This window comes from Plectrocnemia conspersa, unplaced genomic scaffold (assembly GCF_051122295.1).
Source record: "Plectrocnemia conspersa isolate PC_06_02 unplaced genomic scaffold, ASM5112229v1 ptg000014l, whole genome shotgun sequence".
Lineage (NCBI taxonomy): Eukaryota > Metazoa > Arthropoda > Insecta > Trichoptera > Polycentropodidae > Plectrocnemia > Plectrocnemia conspersa.
In genome coordinates this window covers 21,670,387-21,695,709 of record NW_028277178.1, presented here as the reverse complement: position 1 = coordinate 21,695,709, position 25,323 = coordinate 21,670,387, and the positions used below count along the sequence as shown (strand labels likewise).

Sequence of the window (25,323 nt, the reverse complement as noted above, 5' to 3'; positions counted from 1 at the left end):
TGCGGTGTAGTTGTACAACGCCGCTTAGTTCGGGTGCACGGCTCAGCGGGACTTCACTTTCACTTATGCTGCGTCACGGACGGTCGTCTCGGGGTCCCCATAGACACAGATTGGGCCGCTGAAGTATTATTTATTGTGTGTCCATATAGCTACATGCTATTTAATTATATACTTTTGAACGGTGCACGAGACAGCACCGGCCGTTGCTTATTCATCAAAGTCTGCCAAGAGAATGTGCCGCCGTTGCAGCAATGTTACCAGAGTGCCGCAAAGTTTTGCCAAATAAGAAATTCTATACATCAGGCACGGGCGGTGAGATACTTTCATTCTCGATCGCTAAGTGACGAGAGTGAGTGAGAGATAAGAGCATCTCTCATTCACTCTCGTCACTTAACACGAGAACGATCGAGGGGAAAGTATCTTACCACCCACCCCTGCTATACATATATAATATGGAAATGGGCTTGCTATAACCAATTGCCTTTCAGTGTAAAGAAATGACACACAATTTCATTTTCAAGGTCATTAACGCCGGCAAAGTATTCATACCATCTAGGCGGATATTTTCTGGAAAGGTTTTCTTCAACTAAGGATTTAGGAGTGACTTTCGAAGAACGTTGGAAATTTAGCCAGCACATTGCAGAGACTCATAGCAAATCCTTAAAAATGCTCGGTTTTATCTTGAGAAATGCGCGTTACTTCAGGAATACTTGAGTATTGCGCACTCTTTATGATACTTTAGTCCGCAGCATACTAGAAACTAGCTCCATCATTTGGATCCCAGGCGTAATGAATCAATGTAATGAATTGAAGCTGGAAAAAGTACAACGTAAATTTCTTCGATATTTATACTTGAAGGAATACGGGTATTATCCGTTCTTGTTTCCCAGTGCTTTTATTTTGGGAGCCCTGGGATACGTTTCTTTGTCGGCTCGTAGAAGTGTTTATGTAATTAAACACTTCTGGAAATTGCTCAAGGGCATCGTAGACAATCCTTCAGTGCTCGAGCAGCTTCAAATGTGGGCTCCTGAAGGTGGATATAGTTCTCGGTCGCGTCCACTATTCTTGCCTGTTAAGTGTAGAACTGGAGCACTTGCCAACTCTTCTCTGGCCAAGGCTATTTATCTGCTCAATTCTGTCCATAGTAATATTGACATTTTCTCTTGCACTTATGGAGTTTTGGTTCAGTTCGTATGGGACAATGCACACCTGTTGAGGTGATTTGTGTCTGTTGTTTTGTCTTGTTTATATTTGTATGTATTATGATGTATTAGTACTTTTGACTATCGTGACGCATTAGGTTTGCCTGTCAGGTCACGATGGTTATAATTTTAATAAATAAATAAATAAATAAATAAATTGGCCCCCACAAAACTAACCTTTGCCGACGGCTGGTATTTTTGAACGTTATTTCGCACTTTTAAAATATGTGGGGAAACATTTATTTATGCCATAAGTTATTTAAATATTATTTCGAAAAACTAAAGTATTTTTAAAACCTTAAATTATACAAAAAAAAAATATAAGGCTCAAAAGTTCATTACACATTGCATTCTGGAGATTTTCTTGATGACATCTATAGGTGTCGTCCACGATCAAAGGGCTACAAAATATTAAAAAAGTAAATATATGATAAGTAGCTTAGTGAATTAAAAAACCTAATTTAAAATTATTAAAGGATATTCGGTCTACTTACCCTATTTTTATGTTATACATATTTTTTATTTTTATATGTACGTTATATCATTTACTTATTTTAATAGGTAATATACTATTATTTAATATATCTGGATTTGTCTTAATACGCAGTTGTCTATATTTGCAATTGTCTTCGTTTGCATTTGTTGCTGTGTGTATTTTAAGACTGTGTAGACTATGGCCACATTTTTTGGTGCTATGTTCTAAACAGCTGACAGCCGAGTGCCCGCTTTTCGTAATAACAATGGTATATACTTTTCTTTTGCAGTTTTACGCTACATAACAATGAATTACAGCCAATGTATTTTGACTATTATACATAATAGATACTTAAAAACATACCTAGGCATCAAAAAATACCGTATATTATATGTTTAATAAATTAGTATACATTTTCTATAACTTTCCATGAATCATATTTATGATATCAGAAATGGTTATACGCAGTTGTAATATTCAAAGTATTTAGCAATCAGTTTTCGGGAACTGAATCCAAAAATTTGAATAATTCATTAGAAATTTCATTATTAATCGCCCATATGACAATCACTGTTTCTCTCATAAACTAAAGCGTACTGGTTGCTTCGATTGAGACATTTAGTACATATTAACATTGTTCCCAAATATTGTTTTTTTAGGATCTAGGGGTGGACCCCTCATTGAGTTCAAAAGAGTTACTGCAACGTCAACTTTTCACAAAGATTTTTAAAAATCACTGTTGTTCTTCCAACTGTGGGAAAGAACGTTATGTATGCTGGCCATGCGGCGATGTGTATGTATATTTTTTTAATATTAATATCGCATCATTAAATTATATTACATTTTTTCGTTTCATTTTCAGATACTGTTTAAAGTCGAGTTACAATTTTCACTTGAACCGTGCCAGCGTACTAATTGAATTTTCATGTCATTCTTGTAACAAGAAACTCACATTCAAAAACAAATGTATGATGATGAAGCACATCGCATTGCACAAGGATACGTCACATGACTTGGGTGTATTTAACGTTTCCAATTTAAGTACAAATTATAATGAAGAATTAAACACTTATCTCAATATTTGTAATGAATCTACTTCTGCTGAGTTTTTGGATGATGAACATTTGCCGTCAAACACTGAGGTATCAATTAATAATCCTGATACAAATTCAGTTATAACAATTTATCCATCGATACAAGTCAATATTCCATCTGTATTTAAACATACCGATAGTAATGTCATAAACAATGAAATACCTGAAGGTTTTGCAAGTTACGTCGCAAATAATGATATACCTGAAGGTCTTAACAATAATATTGCAAATGATGTGATAAACAATAATTTATTCCAAATTTCTGATTCAAATTATCCGAGAGATGTTCTTATTGAACACGACGAAAAAAATAGTCGAGTACCTATATCATCTATAGAAAACGACAAAATAAATCACGTCGGTAATTTGAGTCATAACGGAAATCATTTACAAATGACTGAAAGCATCATTTTGAAAAAGTTGAATAATTCAAGCATTGCTAATATGGCAGAAGATACACTTATAAAAAGTATAGATACACAAATGGTTGAGAATGATGAATGTCTGCTGTTTAACACTGAAGTATCGATTGATAATAATATAGTAATTAATAATGGTAATACAAATTCAATTTCAACAATTTATCCATCTATACAAGTCAATATTCCATCTGTGTTTAAACATACTGATAGTAATGTCATAAACAATGAAGTATCTGAGCGTTTTGAAAGTTACATCGCAAATAATGATATACCTGAATGTCTTAACAATAATGTTGTAAATGATGTGATAGACAATAATTTATTACAAATTGCTGGTTCTAATTATTCGAGAGATATTCTTATTAAACATGACAAAAATAAACATCGAGTACTTATATCACCTATAGAGAACGATAAAATAAATCATGTCGATGATTTGAGTCATAACGGAACTCATTTACAAATGACTGAAAGCATCATTTTGAAAGAATTGAATAATTCAAGCATTGCTAATATAGCAGAAGATACACCTATAAAAAATAAAGATACACAAATGGTTGAGAATGATGAATGTCTGCTGTTTAACGCTGAAGTATCGATTAATAATAATACAGTAATTAATAATGTTAATACAAATACAAATATAATTTCAAAAATTTATCCATCGATACAAGTCAATATTCCATCTGTATCTAAACATTTTGAATGTAATGTCATAAACAATGAAGTACCTAAACATTGTGAAAGTTACGTCGCAAATAATTCGATAGACAATGATTTATTGTCAATTGAAGATTCTAATCATTCAAAAGATGTCAATTATAAATATTTTCTTCGATGTCCAATATGTTTTCTTAAAATTTCTGGAAATCTTGCGGAAGTGCGACAGTTAAGACTATTACATTTTGAAGAAAAAAGTAATAAAGAGTATGAATGCATAAACTGTTTTATAACAATAAAGAATGAATGCAGTTACAGAGCACACCTAAAGCAGCATGCTTTTGAAAAACAGTACTTTTGTTTTAGATGTGGCTTCCAAACCTTAACCAGTGCCCAAATTCAAACTCATATGGAAGCTTGCATTTTTAACTGCAAAAATCGACAAATAAAGTGTTTAATATCAGGGTGCAATGGACTATTTCAAGTATTACCATACATAACTCACTTTATCCATAGACATACGAACAAAATGTTCAAGTGTTCAAACTGCTCATACACAACTTCATCGTCGCCGATACTAGGAAGAGATTTAGAACATTGTCAAAATTTAGAGTTTACAAATATTAAACAACATTATTTGAAATGTCATGCTTGCAAAAAAACTATCGATAAAAATTCCATGGAACTTCACATTACACAACACGTTAATAAAGTGGCTAAATTTTATTTGTGTACGGGTTGCCAGAAATCTTTTAAAAGGATTAGTTATCTGAAGAATCACATTCTCGCATGTGAAATGTATTGGATAAATGATATATTTAATGATTCTAACGCGATTATCGAGAATAATAAGCCAGTAGACTGTAAGCCTATAGAGAATCAAAAAGAGTCACGATTTAAAGATAAAAATGTTGCAGCACAATTTTTGTCCAAATATCCGTACCGTTGTTGTAAATGCTTATTCATAAGCAATATTGCCGAATCTTTTGAAGAACATATTAAATCGCATAAACTTTATAAATATAAATGTGCAGATTGCTTAAAAGAATTTTTAAACTTGGGTCCGTTTACTCTCCATTTAATAAAAAATCATAATATATTCAATATCGAAGATTACATAATCGAAAATAAATGCCGGGTTCCTACAGATCAAGATGAAGAGGGCAGTCGAGAATTTATATCAGCTCCTATTCAGGATGCTGAAATTAATCCTGTCTGTAATATGAGTCACAACAGTAATTATTCACAAATGACTGAAAGTGTAGTTTTGGAAAATTTGAAAAATAATTCAAGCCGAAAGGATCCAAAAAAGATGAAACCAGTGAATTATAATAATAAGTCGCTCTTGCATGATGAACAAAAAACAGAGAAACTGTCTACAGATTCATCAAAGAAGTGTGCTGTATGCTTGTACGAGTGCAAAAGTAAAGAAACTTATATCACTCACATCTTATCTCACAGACTTCGATCAGCTCCATATCAGTGTGTAAATTGTGGATTAAGTTTTAAAAGTAAGCTTAGCTTTAGTATCCATTTGTTAAAAATTCACAAAATAGGTGATGTTGATGACTACATAATGAAAAATAAGCGCTGCAAGCTAAAATCCAAAAAGCGAATCCAAAAATAAAATAAAAATTAATAAAGTTCCTTCTAAGAATACTGAAAATAAAGTTTACAATTATTTTTATGATGAAAATCATTATAAAAAATATCAGAAATTGACTATAATTGTGAATAAGTGAAATATAACTTTGTAATGTAAAAATGATTCCAAAAATATTTTTTAATAATTTACCAAAGATATTGTAATGTTTAAATTTTTGTATGAAAAATTAATATATGACTAAAAAATATAAAATATGTTATTTAATTATTAAACTGGAACATCTAATAAAAGTACAGTGAGACTGAATATTATGTCTTAATATGAGTTTTTCTTGAGAATGTTAGATGTAAAGGTTTCCTCAAATAGAATGAAACCCTTAAACTTATAAAATTAGTGATATATAAATATTCAAGCAAAAACACGATCGTAAAAGGCGTACAATAAATTACTTATGTCTTTAACACTCCAGAATCAGTTACCAGTTAAACATAAACAGTGATCAGTCTACTATTAGCACTCCAAGATGCCTGGTCAAAGTTCTTGACCAATTCATCCAATATTTTGGTCAATAGTTTCAAGTTATTATTTTTCGCCGGCCTACATAGACGACTTAACCATAGAATGCAATCAGCTGTTCGGTGTTAACTCCTTTACGGTGGCCATTTTCGATAATTATATAAATTAGATGTATACAAGAAGATCCGATATGTCTCATTTAGGTCATGTACCATGTACCTCTAGCAGACATAAAGGTTATTCTAGTTTTCAGTACTACATAATAACAGGATCAATTTATGCAAATATTAATACACAACTATAAATATAGGAATATATTTCATCAAGAAAATGAAGTTCTGGTCATCTAGGTTCCGATTCAAAGTAGGTGTGTAGCTTGCAGCTCGAGAATTGAAGAAGAGGAAACTACACAGTGCATGATCCATTGATATTAAACTATGTCAATATTATTGTGGAATAAATATTATTCTATGACTTATTAGAAATGGGATTTCATTTTGGCGTGAGAATCTCAGTTCAGGTTAGTTTATTAAATATACCCAGGAAGACATTTATAGAAAACATAATTTTTAATTGCATTGTTTAGACTAGATATCTTGGTCACGAATGGTTTAGCAGGTACAGGCCAATTTGATACGGGAGATTATCTTTTCCGCTCAACTTAAGATTTTTATATTATGATATTTAAAAACAGTTGTTGGCGATCATCGATCCCCACATATTTCATTTTAGAACTGACTCATACTATCTTTGGATATCCACCCCTTTATTTTACAAGATAGTCACCATGGACTTCAATGGAGTGTGAAACAAGCCTCAAAGTTACATATTTAAATATATATTAAGATATTTACATTTAGAAAATATATACATACCATTAAAATCCGTAACATATCAAATCATAGATAAGTATAACTGTTATATAAAGAAAAATAAAAACCATATCTATTACACTTTTATGATGTCAAACAGGTTAATAATACCAGATAAACTGTCAGTTGACTAACAGCGTTGTCGATTAATGCACGTCTAGTGTTTCCTCATTAAGATTTACATAGCTTTAATTATAGTGGTATTTTAAAGCATATTAATAAAATGGCTATTTAATTGTATACTGATTTAAGACAGTCAAAAATAAATAAATGTGTAAATTACCTAGGAATTATAATGATTTATTATTGAAATCTCAATTTAGTATATATTATTCATAAGATACATTTTTATGGCAGTAAAGTTGAACTATGACCGTTTATTATCTAACATAAACATTATTGTGCATTTACACACTCGAAAGAAAATTACCATAATTCATAGTTATATTCATAATAATTAGATGTTTTTTACAAGATGAGTGAGATTGAGAAGAAATTTATAAACAACGTCAATGATTGTGTGGAGGAATCGCTACAGGGATTAGTTAAAATATATCCAGGATTATACTTCCACAAACAACACAGTTTTATCACAAAATCTCAGGTAATTATATATGTCTTTATGTATATGTGTATTTATATATATATATACTTTTATATAATTTAATAAAAAAATGTAATTCTGAATACATTGTAGATTGAAATAACTAATCAAGTAGCTGTAATTTCTGGAGGAGGGTCGGGACATGAACCATTCTGTTCAGGTTTTATTTTCTATCTATATTTACTGACAATATATTTTTAGTACCAACTAATTTTAATTTTAAATAACAAGGTTATGTTGGTGATGGAATGTTGGCTGGTGCAATTGCTGGAAATGTTTTTACGTCTCCATCCAAATCGCATATCTTACAGACGATACATTATTTAGACCAATACTACAAAGGTTAGAATTGAGAATCATAATTCAAAGGTTATTCAACATTCGTATAAGTAGCAGATTTAACACTAAAACTACAAATTGGATTATTTAAACTGTTCTTATTCATTAATTGGTCAAAACCATTTGGTTGACATTTTAAGTATTGTATTTTTTTGGTTATCTTTATATATTTTTCTTAGTGTAAATATTTTTATAACGATATTATTTTTTTTCATTAAACAGTTATTTGACCACTACCATAAGTCATTGTTAGCTAAATATAGTTTTAAAACATGTTATCAAAAATAATTTATTTTTATTAGCATAGTTGATTAATATGATTAAATATTTTAGGTGGAGTAATAGTAATTATACCAAATTATACTGGCGATTGCTTGAATTTTGGAATGGCTGTTGAATCTGCAAAGCTTGAAAATGTTAACGTTAGCGTTTTTAATACAAATAATACTGAGCTCAAATTATGAAGAAGCTCAATTATAAACTTTTACGTTTGACCTACAATTTTAGGTGGAAGCTATAATAGTCGGTGAAGATTGTGCTTCGGGTGAAAATTCTAAAACAGGACGAAGAGGAATGTGCGGGCTAGTTTATGTTTACAAGGTATAAACTGAAATTACAATACTATATATATATTTAATCAGCATGATAGACCAGTGGTTTAAGTATGTGATTAATACATGAAAGACCTTGTTTCGAATCCTATGCAGAATCTAGTGTTTTTCAATTTTTACTGTGTCTGAGAGATCAGAATTACTGATTATTAAATAAATATAATTCCAATCATTCATTACAGATTAGTTTTCTTAGATTTTCTTAATCTCATGGATGAATATTGTAATGAATAATTAAAATAGAATCAAGCTTGGTCGTGTATAGTGATATCTATTGATTTTATGCTATAATAATAGTTTATTTATTAGAATATAAGTCACTAATTTAAGTCTGGTGTCTCACTGCTTACTTAGTAGTTGTTCATTGTGTTTATTCCATTGTAAATCATTGGGTTAACGCATGTAATAGTAACGGAAGATTTGCAATAAAAGAAATTACATAATAAATTAATATATTATAGATAGCAGGTGCCTTAGCAGCTAAAGGTAGTAGCCTTAAATCTATATGTGTGACAATAAATGAAATTTTGAATAATGTAGCAACACTAGGAATTACATCTAAAGCTTGTTCTTTACCTGGTATGTTTTTAAGTATTGTACATTTTATTAAGACCTATCGTTGCTGTGAACTTTGAACTTTTAAATAGGCCAATCTCCACTGTTTGATATACCTGATGGTGAAATGGAATTGGGTACTGGTGTTCATGGTGAAGCAGGAATTAAAAAAATAAAATTCACAACGGCTAAGGATGCTGTTGATGTTATATTGCAAAAAATATGCACATATATCAACGTACAGGCTGAAAATTCTGTGATAGTGTTGATAAATAATCTGGGCTCAACTACAGAAATAGAACTGAACATTATTTGTAATGAAGTTTATACTAAACTCTGTGAGTTATAGTTTGAAATGCTACTTATTGTATTAAATATAACCCGAAATGTAATCAATTCATTCATACATTTAGCATCTAAAAATATACAAATAAAAAGGATGTATTCTGGAAATCTCATGACATCTCTTAATATGACCGGATTTCAAGTATCTATTTTAAGATTACCAGATGATTTAAAAGATTACTGGATAAAATTATTAGATTACTCAACAAATGCACCTAGATGGATAGGTTGCGAAATGTCTATCCAGAAAAATACTAATGTCAATGAAAAATATTACATGCCATCAATAAAATCGGTATGTTATAAAATGACATATACAGCTTCTTGCTATTTGCTAGTTTAAGCTAAATATGTACAATTCTAGGTCAAATCTGATATCAAACTACGCAACGATCAAGCGAATTGCTTTAAAGAATGTTTGAAATCTGTTTCGCAATCATTAACAAAATATGAGGGAAAACTAAATGATCTAGATAGTGGTTGTGGAGATGGTGATTGTGGTTCTACGCTCGTCAGATTCAGCAAAGGTATGTCTACATTTGATAGGAATATTCATAATAATATTCATAAGCTAATATATTTTTTACAAACTATAGGAATTGAAACGTTACTTAAGTTGGATATATATCATTGTCCTATTAACGTGCTTCAATATTTAGGAAAAATCGCAGAAACAGAAATGGGCGGAACTTCTGGTGCTATATACAGCTTATATTTTTCATCCGTTAACAAATTCTTGATTGAGTAAGTGATTAAAAATGAAATACAAGTCATATAATAATATCTATATTTACATTAATATATTTTCAGTTCCACTATATCACCTTTACCTATAATGTGGGCAAAAGCACTGAAAGCTGGAGTGGAAGTAATAAAAAAATATGGAAGAGTTCAAATTGGGGACCGAACAATTGTATATAAAATAACCACTTTATATTATTATAGGTATTTAAAATATTAATAATAATTTATATTTAAATACACAGATCGACTCATTGGAACCCGCTGTAAATAAATTTTATGAAATCGTTCACTTGGATGTAAACAATGTAAGGCTGGCAATAAAAGAAGCATTGAGTGCAGCTCAACATGGATGTGAAACTACGAAATATTTAAAAGCACAGTAAATACTTTGTCAGTTTTTCTTACATGTTGATTAGTATTATTCGTTTGAATCGTATTTATTTATTTTAGAGCGGGAAGAGCAAGTTATGTGAATGAAGAGAGGCTCAAAGATGTAGACGCAGGAGCATTCGGTGTGGTCGTTTGCTTAGAAGCAATAAACAACATTTTTTTAAAGGCTTGAATGCTCTTATTATATAAAATCATTTAAGTTTTTAATATAATATATCATTATACAATATCATAAATAATTAATAAATACTATTTTTTTAGAAATTTTCTTTAAAAATATTTTTTATAGTATATTGCGCTATTTTGATTGAACAAAACTTAAAATTTGAAGATAAAAAAAATTTACGTGCCCGACATTATTATATAACTAACGTTTTATGGTGGAGGGTATTATCGAACTCAAATGTGTATATCTTTGGATACAATGTAAATATTTTAATGATTTTTAAAGACATGTTAATATTATATCAATAGATCGATTTTAACAAATAATCATTGAAATTTATACTCCTGATGAACATGCAGGAAATTAAAAAAATACGAGAGCAGTTGTCCGTGAAAGCTATAGTCCCAGAGTGCAATTGTCCGTGAGAGCAATAGTCTCTGAGTGCGATTGTCTGTGAAAGCAATTGTCCTGAGAGCAGGTGTCCGTAAGAGCAATTGTCGTAGGAGCAATTGTCCCGAGAGCAAATGTCCGTTTACCATAAAAACAGATATTGGTGTCGAATCCGTCGAATAGTTTTCGGGGTCGCTGAGGTAAATAGTGACAATATTTAGATAAACTGTGTAAGTGCAAGTCAAACCTCCATTGCCATGGAAGGTGAAAGTAAAGGAAAATAAACTGTCAACAACCACCAATTTGGTCCATCGTTTTCGGGGTCGCTGGATGAATAGTGACAAAGGAGAAAAATAAATTGTCAAAAATGTCATTAGTGTCGAATAATTATTTGACAGTCCAGATGACATTTAAGCCTAAATTTGTAATTCCCTTTTCTATTTAACATAATTTTGGGATTATAAAACCCGGCCAACGCCGAGGTAATAAGGTAGTCATTTATTATTTAACACGTAACTAATCCCTATAAACTTTTAATAAATATTACTGCTGTGACTCAATCTGTTTAAATGTCACATATTATCATTCATTCGCCAAAGATTGTTGATTTTAGTGTTATTAATTATTATTATTATTATTTAGTAAAATATTTTCGTAAATTTTAACATGTTTTGTAATATATTTTCGTAAAAACATGTTAAAAAATTTACGACTGTTATAGGTTTATTTAAAAAATAATATTCAAAGTAAATAGGAAAAAATATTTTTATTATTAAAATCATAAAAAAATATTAATAAATTGTTTTAAAAAAGTTTTTTTTATCAATTTACAATTTAAACATTTATTTAAATAATAAAAAGTAAATAAATATGACAAAAATAAATAAATTAAAAAAATAGTCAATATTAGTATAAAGTAAAATTACAAACCATAAAATACAAATATGACAAAATTGTATAAACAAATATTGAGTTTCATTTTATTTTACAAGGGTGTATATTAAATTGCTATGTTGGTAGCACTGTTACGTCTGGCAACAGTTCAGCTGTCACAGCGGCCGAAGCCCTATAGTTCGCATGACAGCGTCGTCTTCGAAAACAAATGGAGAAAGAACTAGTTCCGGGGGGCGTAGTTAGCCCCGAGATCGTGACGTTAGTGTCTCCTATCAGGTCTGCTAAGAACCATCTCCATGAGGAGGCCATCGAGATTGAGATTCCAGCTGAGATCGACAAGTACATCTCTTTGGATGTGTCGCATATCCCACGGTTATGTCGCGTCTGCCTGTGCGAGAAACCCAACATGCACTCTTTATACGAGACCCTCGAAGTAGAGACGATTGCGGAAATGTTGACGACGTTTGCTGCCGTTCAGGTAAACCTAACCTCAAATTGTTATATATTCCTGCAAAATCGACGACTTTAATCTATATATTTTCAGTTATCGTTTGGTGACGGTTTACCGGAAGGCGTCTGCACCGAATGTATGGAGAGTATTAGTAAATGCTTTTCATTCAAACAACAATGCGAGCATTCCGAATCTGTTTTGAGATGTTTCATCAATCAAGGAAATCTGCAAGGGATGAAAGCGGAGGAGTCGCACTTAAACATTATGCATGAGTAATATTTATTTTTATTTATATCAACACCAAGTATTTTTTTAAATTATTCCTGCTACCGATAACTTTACAGCTTGAAATAATGACATAAAAAAATACTTTAGACACATTTAAAATTAAATATTATTCATATTTATTTAAAAGAAATAAAAAATTCATTACCAGCCATTGAGAAATTACACTATTAACAAAATTAGTATGAATAATTTCTATTATTTCGGTTGTTATGGACATGGCCGTTATAAAGAAAATAAAGATAAGATGATGAATTTTGCAACAAAGGGCATAATCAAGCTGTAGATAGCGGTAAATCGAAGGGAAAAAGTAATAACATATATTTTTAAAACACATAATTATGTTTTTGAATTGGTTTTTAGTGTTTTTAGAAATGAAATATTTCACAAAAATGTGAACGAATTTTTCATGTATAGGAAAAAATACTCGAATATGGCTTACCTTTAGGTGCCCAACACCTGTTGGCGATTTTCGTGAGGCATGTATAGACGCTATTCATTAATATATAATAGATAGCAATACCAAATATCTTTTTAACCAGTAAAATAAACCATGACTAAAACATTAAATATCTGGGCTCGAATGTGAAACTTAGCGTTCTGTCATGTCTGGAATACTGGAACTCGTAAATAAATAAATATAATTTCTATCAATCATCACAAATTGGGTTTTTCTTAATCTCATAAATAAATATCATGCTAGCTCGTACATCTATTGATTTTAATAATAGTTTATAATTAATAAAATATTTTTTCATCGATTTACCGACTTTGATTTTGGTCTAGTGTCTCACTTCGTACTTGTAGGTGTTGATTGTGTTCACTCCGTTGTAACGCCTAGCTCTTTGAAAGATTTAAAATCTTATATGTTTATTACAGTAATTTGGATAAGTTGGCAAACTGCGTCAAAGATACTATAATCGAGAACAAATCTGATGTGTCAAATTATGATGTTTATTTGAGTAACGGTTTTCACGATGACGTATCGCCGATTGAAACTGACTTAATTGAACCCATACCGAAGAGAGATCAACAACAAACCCAACAAAAAAAATTGTCTATAATAACGAATCCTGTAATAACAATAAGTCCGTCTTTAAAAATGAAAGATAGATTCAGCAAAAAGAAAACAACCAAAAAAGGTGGAATTTTTAACGGTAAATTAAATAAACACGAATATATGTTTTAACATATCGATTATATTTCAGATAAAACACTAAATAATGTCATAACTGGCGGCTCAAAACCTTCAAATGTAATAAATTCTAAGGTGTCAAAGAATAAGTGGTTTAAAAATGAAAAATCTATTCCATCAGATGTATCTGCACCTCCATCTGATAATGAAAGGTGATATATTAGTAATAATCTAATTAGGAATTAATTTCATAAAAATGTAACTGATATATTTTTATTAGTTTTGAAGGACAAAATGAAAATAATAATAAATCTGCTAATAATTTCACATGTGAATCGTGTGGGAAGCAATTTCCAAGTAGGTTATTAATATATATTGAAAATGTGGTGTATATATCAATTAAAATATTAATTTATTTTTAGATTTACCTAGACTGAATAGACACGAAAGAATTCATCAAAATGAAAAGATGTTTAATTGTACTGTATGTAAGAAGGTACATTTTTTTTTTTTTTAGTTTACACCTTGAAAATAATTATTAAGTTGTAAATAAGTTTTAATTTTATATACAGGGTTTCAACGAGTCGAGAGATTATCGCCGACATTTAAGGAAACACAGTACATTATTGAAGAAACCCGAAGCAGTCGAAACCAATTTGAATTATCCTTGTCCACAATGCCACATGAGTTTCACTTCTGAAGGAGATTTACACATACATTCGTCAATTCATCTCGTAACTGGCGACAAATGCGTTTGCCAGCATTGTAAAAAAGAGTTTGAAAGTATGACACGATTATCTATACGTATACAAAATACAGTGAAATTATAATTGATTAATGAAAAATCTAATTTGAAGCTAAACTCCAACTTAAGCGTCATGTGCGAACCCATCTTTCCGACAAGCCTCACAAGTGTAAAGTGTGTAACAAGGGATTTTCAGAAATGGGATCTCTCACCAGACATTTCAGACGCCACACTGGAGAAATTAGGGAACGAAAACATGTCTGCACTTCGTGCAATAAAGCGTAATTTATTTATTTAATTTAAGATCGGAGCGGTTGTAAATTTTGTTATTATATTTTGTTTAATGCTTGCAGATATTTTGATCGACATTCGTTGAAAATTCATTTACGTACTCACACAGGTGAGAGACCATGGGAGTGCCAAGATTGCGGTAAGAAGTTTATCGATTCCAGACTGCTCAATTCACACAGAAAGACCCACAGCGATGATAAACAACATGCTTGTGAAATTTGTGAAAAGAGGTTTGCATTATTTTACTGTCTGCACAACTATATAATATATAATTTAACAGTTATCTGCACAACTGTAAAATAATCTGTAAAATCGAGCATTTCTTCATTTTGATTTATTCTTGTATCAATATCTCAACTTTTTCATGTTTTATGTTTTGATTTATGATTGCGCCTTCAAAAATCAACAATATCTTAAAAATTTTACCCATTATGTAAAAAATAATCATAATCATTTGATTTTCTTGAAATAATATTTAATAAAGTTTATGTAATAATCTATTATTTACAGATTTAGACATGAATCAACTTTAACTACACACAGACGAACACATACTGGTGAAAAGCCGTATATTTGTTCTGTATGTGGAAATGCATTTGTGCAATCTTCAAATTTATCACTGCATATGAGAACACATACACGTAAGTAAAAAATCTAAAAATATATAGAATATAAATAGTATGAAATAATAATATTTTATTTATTAGGCGAAAGACCGTATGCTTGCGAATACTGCCCCAAAAGCTTCTCTAGTTCCTCTTCACTAACATCACATACTAGAATTCACACAGGAGAGAAACCGTACGCTTGTCAGATATGTTTTAGAAGGTAAATTTTGTTTGTATGGTGGATTTTATTATATTAATATAACTGTTTTGTCTCTCATTAATAATCTTAGATTCGCTAGACATGACATGACTCCACACATGCGAACTCATACCGGCGAGAGGCCTTTCGGTTGTACTGTATGTGGCAGACATTTTACAAGTTTCTCGCAACTGAATCAACATCTTCGTATTCATACAGGTTATTAATTGTATATTCATTACTATAAGTGGAACATTAATAGATGAGGAAACATCACTGATCAACATGTTTACTCTTATTTGCTTGGTATTTAGTTATAGTTTATTTTTTAGGTGAAAGACCATATACTTGCAACGTTTGTGGCAAAGGATGCAACACCGCATGTTACCTCAAGAAGCACTTGGCAAAAACCCACAACGTGGTTTCAATTGCTCGACTAGAGCCAAACAACTCTAACAATATCAAATTTGAAATAGTTCCTTTAGAACCGAGGATGAATTGTATCACTTCAGTTAAGTCAAAAAATAAAACCATGCCTTCTGAAATTGACAATTCATCGAATCGAGTGTTGAGTATTTCTCCCAACACCATTACATTGGGAGACAACAATTTGAACGTCGTTAGCGTCACTAACGGAGACTTGGGAATGACCGAAAACGATTTAGACATGCCGAATGAGTTTACCAAAAATGAAGATCACAATATGGTTTCTGGCGAAGTCAACGTCGGGACCATCGTCACTAATACGTTAATAAGTGATGATAAACTGTATCATCTAGATTCTGGAATGTTAAGAATTCATCATGTTTATTCTTCTAGTCAACTGGCGGTAACCGAATCGAGTAACAACAGCCAGTAATTCTAGAAATAATGATTGATTTTGGCTGGGCGAGCACTAGGAAACTTGGCTACCGCAGCCTGAAAAGACAGAGACAGTGCATAGAAATGTATTGGGTGAGATACGCCGCGTACGCGGAATATTTCACCTACGGGGGGGTCTGGCTGCCGCAACCGTAGGAGAATTCACAAAAAAATCATGATGATGTTGCACGCGAGACGTCGTTCCGCGTGACGTCACCAAGACGCTCTAACCGAAGCGTTATACAAGCAGCCAAGTTGCCTAGTGCGCGCAGAGCCTTTATCACCCCTAGGCAATTGTACCTGTATTTTTTTACACTTGTAATACTGCATGGTAAATATTATTTTTTGTGTTCATTTTTTTATGTTATATCGAGGGGCTCAAGTTAAATTATTAGTATACAAAATTTAATGTTTTAATACTTTGCATTTTTTAATTTGAATTAAAAATTATATATATTATTCATATTAAATAAGTACATTTAATATGTTTTTTATAATTATTAAGTGCTTTATAACTATTGTCTGGCAATTATTGAATTTGAACCGGAGAGCACTTAAAAGCAGTTTAACAATGCTTTATTCGATATATTTAATACTCATACATGAATTTAAAAAATGATAAGTATAAAACATTGTAATTTAAGATGTATAAAATTCTATGAATTATAGTTATGTAATTTAGGTTATTTAAAATAGATTTAATTAATAAAAATGCATATTTTCAATATAGTGTCCAGTGCGTTTATTTTGTAAATTAAGATACTTCTACAAAAAAAATTATAAGTTTGTTAATAAATTATTGTGAATGAACCTATTGTAATGGAATATGTTCACAAATGCAAATATCATCCACTATTTAACCAAATTTATAAAAGAAATAAGAACATTAAAGACTATATAATAAAAAAGTAATACTATTTTTTAAAACATTCAACACCTTATATTTTCTAATTAGTTGATTAAATCCTTGAACCAATTAGTTTTATTAATTCGGTCAAATATAGCCATGTTAACGATGACCGAATCTGTGATCATATCAGCGTCTTTAGTTTGTCCATAGTAATCTACAAATTCGCCTTTGGGATTGACTAAATACATTATAATGGTGTGATCGACCTGGAATTAACGATTATTCATTGTATTAAATAAATGTTAGACTATTTTATAGTAAAATTGTATTATCTTACAATATAATCTGAATCTTTGTCCTTTGGCCCAGCGCTGAAATATACTCGGTAGGCTTTACAAACTTTTTCAACTTGCTCTACAGTGCCAGTTAATCCCAAAAGTCGTGATGAAAACTCTTTACAATACCTACAAATAAAAATATTTATATAATGTTACGATAAAAAGGCAACAAATTAAATAGTCAGAATTTAAATTAACTTTGGATCAGAATAAAAATCAAATCTCGGTCAAAATTTTATTAATCCCTTCCCGGTCTTCCCTAAGTTAACTAAAAAATTGTATTTTATGAATTCTCATCTCAAAAAACAGCAAATTTCTCGAAAAAATTATAGCATTTTTTTGCTAAAAATAAAATTTATACAAATATTTTTAAATGTACAACAGATGATAATTTTTATACCGCTGCATAGGAAAAGGTGGGTCTGTGCAAGAGGTTTTTGAGTCATTTTTAAAAACGTACTTTAATTGGGAAGTGGTTAATAGCCTGGTCATAATTATATTATGTAAATTATGACCAGTCCAATTTAAATTCTAACCATTTAATGTAAATTAGGACCAATTAGTATAAATTCTGATCACAACTGTAAGAAAATTCTGTCCCGAAAAATATGAGCTGATAAAAAATGCACTACATTATTTGTATTTCTAGCCTAACGCATTCATAGATGTGGATGTTTCTTATATAATGCTGGTATTTTACAGAACAAATAAAAGAAAACACTAAAAGAAGGTTCATATTCTTTGTTTTATTTTTATTTAATGCTCTGATGTGTGAAACGTAATGATCAATAACTGGATCCCCTTTTTTTTTTTTAAATTATTTGGCAAATACAGATTAAACACATAAATATTCAGTACATTTTTTTAGTGTTTTTATATGTCTTCTATACCACATCCCAATTAATATAAAGTGACTACAAATAAATCACAGCTCAATAACTATAGTGAGATTATATAGAACTGTATAAGTAGCTTCAATGAGCAATCACTAGCAATTTTAATTTGCTCCGAGTATACTCACTTTCCAACCACTTCCGGCGTGTCTCTTCCTGGATCAACTGATATAAACAACGCTTGGACCTCAGGTATATTCGTTGGATGATGTGCTGATTATAAATATAATGCAAAAAGTCAGATAAATAATTTTTCGTTAATATAGCATTTCACTCACCGAGTTTTTCTAATACTAAGCCCATCTTTTCGAGCTCGTCTGGACATATATCCGGACAATGTGTGAAACCAAAATATATGAGCAGCCATTTGCCTACAAATTCTTCACTCTTACGAAGTTTTCCCTGTAGAGAATTTTTAATTATTTAAAAGTTGGGTAAGGTTATATTGAACTAATATGTTATTAATACATTGAAGGTACAATTGAAAATAGCATTGACTAAGTACTAAAAAAACTACTCTTTTTAATTCCACAAATATAAGCGGTCCAGATAATCTAAAGGTTGGACTGGACGACAGTAACTTAAGGTTAAAGCTCGGAAAATGTAAAGCGTTATTTGTTTCGACAATGAATAGAATCTAACCTCACTGTCGACGAGCTCGAAACCACCTCCGATCGAAGCTTTTCCTAAAGATCGCTGGCGTTGTTTTTCTAAGGCCAATTTTTTGTCCGATTTTAGTTTCAGCATGTAGGCTAAAAGAATGCTGCCAGCCCCCAAGCTGATGATCGTCGACTTCCAAGTCATTCCGATGAATTTCTTTTTTGGCTGCTGCGGTAAAGACACGACCTGACGACTGGTCGTCGTGAAGATGCGCCAGGCGCCGCGACCCAAACGACTCGAAAGTATTGCGTTCATTTTCACCCAAATGTCATACCGATTCACCGACTATATAGGTTAGAATTTTGACAGGTTACATAGTCATTTATTTGGCTATAACAAGATTTTTTCTAACCATGAACAACATTAAATAATATTTGTTTATCTGTTGCGTTGATTTATAAAATAACATAAAGCTTACATCATATTTTTAATTTGAAAGAAAAATAAATGCGATTGCTGCTGTTTACAATTCAACTATTCTTGAGAAATTCCAGTTTTGGGTTCCAGAACGTCTTGAAGAATGCAACATGACAGCCCCAAGTGCAATGCATTTTATAAGTTGGAAGTGTTTAGTAAGTAGTTAGATACCAATCTAAAATAAAATTAATTTTAAACTGTTATTACAGCTTATAATCAATATACGTTATTTTATACGATATTCATCCGTGATATTAAAAAAATATAGGAAAACCTTACCAATTATGGTAGATCGAAATTTAATTATATAATAATCACTAATTTCGATCTCTCAGATAGGATAGATATTGAAAAATACTAGATTTCACATGGGATTCGAACACATGTCTTTTAGGTTTTAGCCACTGACTTATATCATTGATCTATCATGCTGGTTATCAATATAAATTAATACAAAAAATATAAATAAAAATTAATCTAAAAGTAAACACAACATAATGTGCATACATATATCAGAATAGTAAAAATAAGAAGCAATGAATACAAATAACATTGATTTAAATTATATTATTTTTATATATTATATACAAGAATAAATCATAAATATGCAAATAAATACTTTTCCGATAATAATGTAAAAGACAATGCGTCTATCTAGCCTAAAAACCGTATTGTATTGTGGCGGTTCTCAGTGTTGACACACCACCGCTCAACTTGTGAAGCGGGTGTTTTTTAAATTAATTTTTATTAGTTTAAAATATACATTCTTTTCTTTTTTTCAATCAATATATAACAACCCGAACACTCCGGTTCCTCGCCAGCTCTCTAAAAAAGGTCGTTTAATTAAAACTACATTCGCTACAAATTGGTGTCCCCGACGTGATGGCGGAGGCGCCCGATCCCGAGGCCGCCCCGCCCGCCCGGCGAGCCGCCGCCTCCCGACGTGATCGATCATACGCAACAACGACCCGCAAGAGACGATCAGCTAAGATGACCGAAGAAAACGGGGTTTCAAGAACGCCGGAATCAGCAACGACGAAACCCGGTTCAACTGAGCACTTGACACAAGAGCGCAGGAAGAAGTTAGGGATATAATCCTTAACCCACCAGCCGACAGCGCCTACGCAAAGGTCAAGGCCGCACTTCTCGACCGCCTCAGCATCTCGCGAGAAGCAAAAACTAAACAACTCCTCGAACGCGAGGAAATCGGAGACCGGAAACCCAGCAACACGACCTCGTCCTCTTCGTCGGCCACCGGCTCGCAGTCCGGCACATTGAGCACCTCGATCAGCCACAACCCGAACGCGCCGTCGGAACAGCTGTCGCGCACCAACCTCTACATCCGCGGCCTGCCGCACACCACCACCGACAAGGACCTCGTCACCATGTGCATCCAATACGGCAACGACTTTTCAAACGACGACATGCAGCACCAACTGTTCGTTCCAGTTTGGACATCAAACTCAACGACGACTCGCTGCATCGCAACTTAGCTGCGCAGAGCCTTCTGTAGACGCGGCCCTGAACTAGTTTCTCGGCCGACCGAACATCGGGTGCTACAGAGCCCCGCAGCCACATGGAGTCAAAATCACATGGAGTCAAAATCAAATGGAGTCAAAATCAAAATCAAATGGAGTCAAAATCAAAATCAAAACAACCGCCCACAAATAATTATTCTTATCCTTATCACACTTTCTTATCCTTGTTAGATTATTATGCATATTTTTGTTAGTTTTAATTAAGTATGTGTAGATAATAAGTTTGTAACTGTGTATAGGATAATTAAGTACTAAATAACATATATATCGAATTATAAATAAAATTCTGGCAAGGGGGTCTGTGGCGGTTCTCAGTGTTGACACACCACCGCTCAACTTGTGAAGCGGGTGTTTTTTAAATTAATTTTTATTAGTTTAAAATATACATTCTTTTCTTTTTTTCAATCAATATATAACAACGGTCTAACACCCCAGGTCCTCGCCAGCTCTATAAAAAAAGGTCGTTTAATTACGTAGCCCCAAGAATTACATTCGCTACAGTATTATATCCCTTGTATTAATGACCTTAGTAATCTTGCAGATTCACTTATTCCAGGCATGAACATATTTCGATAGTCGAATATGGAAGCGATGCAATTGGGGAGCTAATATTAGTATTTGTGTTTTTCCAGAAACAATAATATAAAATATCTGACACTTTGTAAAATCAGTAGACGATCGAGCAAGTCGAGACGGGAGGATCAGAGAGAATCGTGCACCGAGAACAGACGAGATGGCAGTCAACCACACCGAGATCGAGAACAAACAACAAACACGAGATACCTTAGCGCAGTGGTCGGCAAAGTTATTAGCCAAAGAGCCAAATATGTACATTACAATGATTAAAAAAAAATGAGAGCCAAATTTATTTATTAATTTAGCAAACCTTTATTATAATTTTCCAAATCAACTCAAAGACGTTCAAATTTAGAGCTCCATATTTCCTTGTTTTTTAAATCCGGCGCGTAAATGCCGGTGGACATTTGTGCCAGAGCCGCACTTAAGGGGCCAAAGAGCCGCACTTTGCCGACCTCTGCCTTAGCGGAACATTAAGAGGACATCACCTCTTCACCAGCGCGCAGTCTATAAAATATTTACAACTCGACACTATTTTACTTTATTAAATTGTACAACCTAACAATAAACGGTTATCATTTATTTTAGCTGTAAAGTCACACTCTTCGGCCCTAAAACCCGAAAATATAAATAAATATATAGATATTTATTTTGTGATATTAAATAAATAAATTAATAATAAACCTGACTAATCTCGTTTTGCTACTGGGATAATACATAAACTAAATAAATAATATATCATATTAAGTATGTTATAAATATTCAAAAAAGTAAAAATTATAATATATTTAATAAGTGATGGACCAACGATACAATTGGTCAATTATCGGTGTATGCATATTATTCACTACAACTGAAACTTATTGAATTATCTTATAAAGCACTTACTGGCTAGTCCAACTGTGTTCTGCAACTTGCACGAAAGCTGGCGCCTGCCTCCACACCGAGTGTTAATTAACGTTGAATAATTGAAGCAATCCTGCGATAATGGCACCCTTTCGTTTTGTCCAGAAGCTATTATAACTTTGAAACTGTTAGCTGGACACGAGCATAAAATGATAATTTCGACTGAAATGCCTCAGGTACTATGCTTTCGAAAATTAGTAACGGGACTTGTTTATGTTGCATAAATGAAAATTTCAAGTGGTAAAGTTTAATTTAATAGGTAATTAAAAATAAAGTCTTTTAACGCCTTTTTAGAAAATCGCGTGTTCAAATATTATTAGTATAACATAGTGGCGAACAAAAGTGTCAAAAATCACGTGATGAAATAATATTAATATTTTTTTTAGTTTTAATAGTAGCACCATTGCAATATATTCGGTAGCCGTTTAATTAGGTAGAGCAGAAAAAAGTTATAATATCTCGTATTACATTAATTCTACAGAAAAAAATAATGATATACAAAATATTTAATAAAAGTCATAAAAGGTTTAATATTTATAAAATATATCTACTTGTTTAGTTTCTGATAATAAAAAAATATGAATACATAGCATTTAGTGTCATAGTTATAAAAATACGGTACTACTACAAGTATTGAATTTTTTTATCACAAACATAAATATATAAAAGTATAGGTGGCCTAAATGAGACTAAGGGAAGTACAACAAAAATAACTTTTTACATTTTTTATAACATATTATTTATAAGGCATGAAATACGACGTCCCTCAAATATCTACCCAATTTATAATAATTTGTTTTCTTAGAGAATATCTTACGCCGTATTGGCGACGATGTGCTTCTTGGGTCAGAATTATTGATTCTTGGTTTTGATAGTAAAATATCACAATTTGTGTTCCTTATTCAGTAGTAAATATTTTCATAGTTGCTATTTAATATAATATATAAAATCTGTGAAGAAAGATGAAAAATCGAAGTGTGAAGATCGTATCGAAAAAATAGAAAACCGTCACTAGTTTCATCAGGATTTGAGAGAATCACTTAACAGAGACAACCATTTACCATATAATATTAAATTAGATAAAATAAAATAAGGGGTGCGGTGTTTTCATGTTTTATAATAGGAACATTATAGGATGTATTTATTGCTACATAAAAAAGATTAAGATAAACATACATAAATATATACATATATAACATTATTTATTTTCCCACAATTTAAGTATTATGGAATTTTATTTTTATATGCAAAGATTTTCGGGTTTTATGGTCAAAAGTTTTGAAACAGTTTATTTTCGCATTTAGCATGCATTAATTACAACATTTATGGAAATATAGCTGCCGTTACGAAATGGTGGAGTCGAAATAGCTGTCTGGAAAGTCAGAGGGTCTTCGCTGGAGTGTCAAGTTGAATTATTGTCGGCTGTTATCTTTCGTGATGTGATCTTGTAATGATGATATCCGCTGATGTGCCTCGTAGTTTTTCTTCGTATATCTCTCTCTCTCTCTCTCTCTCTCTCTGCCTTTCCGGCTGCCCTTATATCACCAAGTGTCTATATTTTATATTTCGGGTTCAAGACAGCTAGGACACATCCACGAAGCATGTTTACGCCTTAAAAGTAAGACTGCCAGGTGGCCATTTTTAGCAATCGTTAACAAAGATATAAAGGCAACATCACAGTCATTTTTGCGCACGATAAAATGCATTGTCTATTGCGCATCCTTTTCATATAAATGTTAGTTTTTTTCCAGTATATATATATATACTTATTGGTGTTTAACGTCTCAGGATGTGTTAATAGGGGGTCCGTGAAATATTAACAATTATTAACGCAATTGCTTCGTCCCGAGTTCTCTCTTCCATTGTTAAACCCTTATTTTCGAGATAAGCTGGTATTTCTTTTCATCGTCATTAGAATGATTTCTAAGTTAATTGTGCAGGTAGTTGGAATCACCACATATTGATAATCGTTTATAAAAGTATGCATTTAGTACATAACGAATTAATTTATATATTAAATTATAAATAATAAATAGTATGCTATAAGAGGTTAGATTATTATTAATATATTGTCGTTCGACGTATTAAGCTAATGTCATGGTCCCTTAGTGAAACAAGGCCGAAAGTACCTAAATATTGTTTTAAGTTGCCGCATTTCGTGTTGGCAAATATTGTTGCATCTGTGAGCGTGCTTTGCAGTCTGGAGCTTTCCAAAGGTGCCGCACTATCATAGTTTATAGTTTCCATCGCCCCAAAGCATCCCTTTGATGTTCATACCGTGGGGAATACAAGGCACCTTTAGCCGAATAAGTTCATCAATTTGCCTGAATAAACATTTGCAAATTTCAACGTTCGACTACATACTTTTTATGAAACAGTCTATCATACAATGCTACCGCCCTATCGGTGGTATTTGTATATGCTTGTATCTAGACATACGTATAACATTTCCATTTGCAGAGTTCGACAGCTGTCTAAGATATTCCCTAGAGAAGGCATATCAACAAATCAACATGGATGCACGGCGATACTATGTTTTAATGCATCTGGGGAATTACACCCTTGGTTAAACCGGAAAATTGATTTAATTCAAGTGCATGCATTTGGGCGAAGTTTCGTACCGTATGAATTAATGTCAAAATATGATAATTTCATAGACTTACAAATTTAATAAATCAACTTGAT

At 31.8% G+C, this 25,323-nt stretch overlaps 3 protein-coding genes and 2 long non-coding RNA genes across 5 annotated transcripts in view; 4 read left to right on the top strand and 1 right to left on the bottom strand.

Annotated features, from left to right (window-relative positions):
* The window catches only part of LOC148226508 (uncharacterized), a 39,115-nt gene extending 19,622 nt beyond the window's left edge, over nucleotides 1-19,493 (top strand). The window contains exon 2 of the long non-coding RNA XR_015812226.1: nucleotides 18,351-19,493. This is a non-coding gene — a long non-coding RNA (uncharacterized LOC148226508). The remainder of the gene's footprint in view (nucleotides 1-18,350) is intronic.
* On the top strand, nucleotides 1,897-10,701 carry LOC148226511 (uncharacterized). Its single transcript, XM_088204069.1, has 15 exons — nucleotides 1,897-1,945; nucleotides 2,337-2,470; nucleotides 2,540-7,451; nucleotides 7,545-7,611; nucleotides 7,683-7,793; nucleotides 8,124-8,212; nucleotides 8,298-8,390; nucleotides 8,863-8,980; nucleotides 9,049-9,294; nucleotides 9,370-9,596; nucleotides 9,666-9,828; nucleotides 9,898-10,045; nucleotides 10,112-10,214; nucleotides 10,288-10,424; nucleotides 10,496-10,701. The coding sequence occupies exons 3-15, from the start codon at nucleotides 7,323-7,325 to the stop codon at nucleotides 10,605-10,607; spliced, it is 1,743 nt and encodes a 580-aa protein (XP_088060195.1). The 5' UTR covers nucleotides 1,897-1,945; nucleotides 2,337-2,470; nucleotides 2,540-7,322; the 3' UTR covers nucleotides 10,608-10,701.
* Nucleotides 12,004-18,383, top strand: LOC148226509 (uncharacterized). The gene is made up of 13 exons (XM_088203676.1): nucleotides 12,004-12,363; nucleotides 12,430-12,608; nucleotides 13,501-13,763; nucleotides 13,830-13,968; nucleotides 14,037-14,113; nucleotides 14,179-14,252; nucleotides 14,329-14,539; nucleotides 14,614-14,782; nucleotides 14,855-15,022; nucleotides 15,303-15,433; nucleotides 15,500-15,620; nucleotides 15,691-15,818; nucleotides 15,932-18,383. Exons 1-13 carry the CDS (start codon nucleotides 12,094-12,096, stop codon nucleotides 16,456-16,458), a joined length of 2,457 nt encoding a protein of 818 aa, XP_088059802.1. The 5' UTR covers nucleotides 12,004-12,093; the 3' UTR covers nucleotides 16,459-18,383.
* Nucleotides 12,619-13,285, top strand: LOC148226510 (uncharacterized). Its single transcript, XR_015812225.1, has 2 exons — nucleotides 12,619-12,913; nucleotides 12,985-13,285. It is a non-coding gene; the product is annotated as an uncharacterized LOC148226510 (long non-coding RNA).
* Nucleotides 17,179-19,535, bottom strand: Scox (Synthesis of cytochrome c oxidase). The gene is made up of 5 exons (XM_088203682.1): nucleotides 19,184-19,535; nucleotides 18,820-18,943; nucleotides 18,670-18,754; nucleotides 17,648-17,774; nucleotides 17,179-17,576 (listed from the first exon to the last, which is right to left on the bottom strand). Exons 1-5 carry the CDS (start codon nucleotides 19,454-19,456, stop codon nucleotides 17,412-17,414), a joined length of 774 nt encoding a protein of 257 aa, XP_088059808.1. The 5' UTR covers nucleotides 19,457-19,535; the 3' UTR covers nucleotides 17,179-17,411.
* Nucleotides 19,536-25,323: the final 5,788 nt, after the last annotated feature.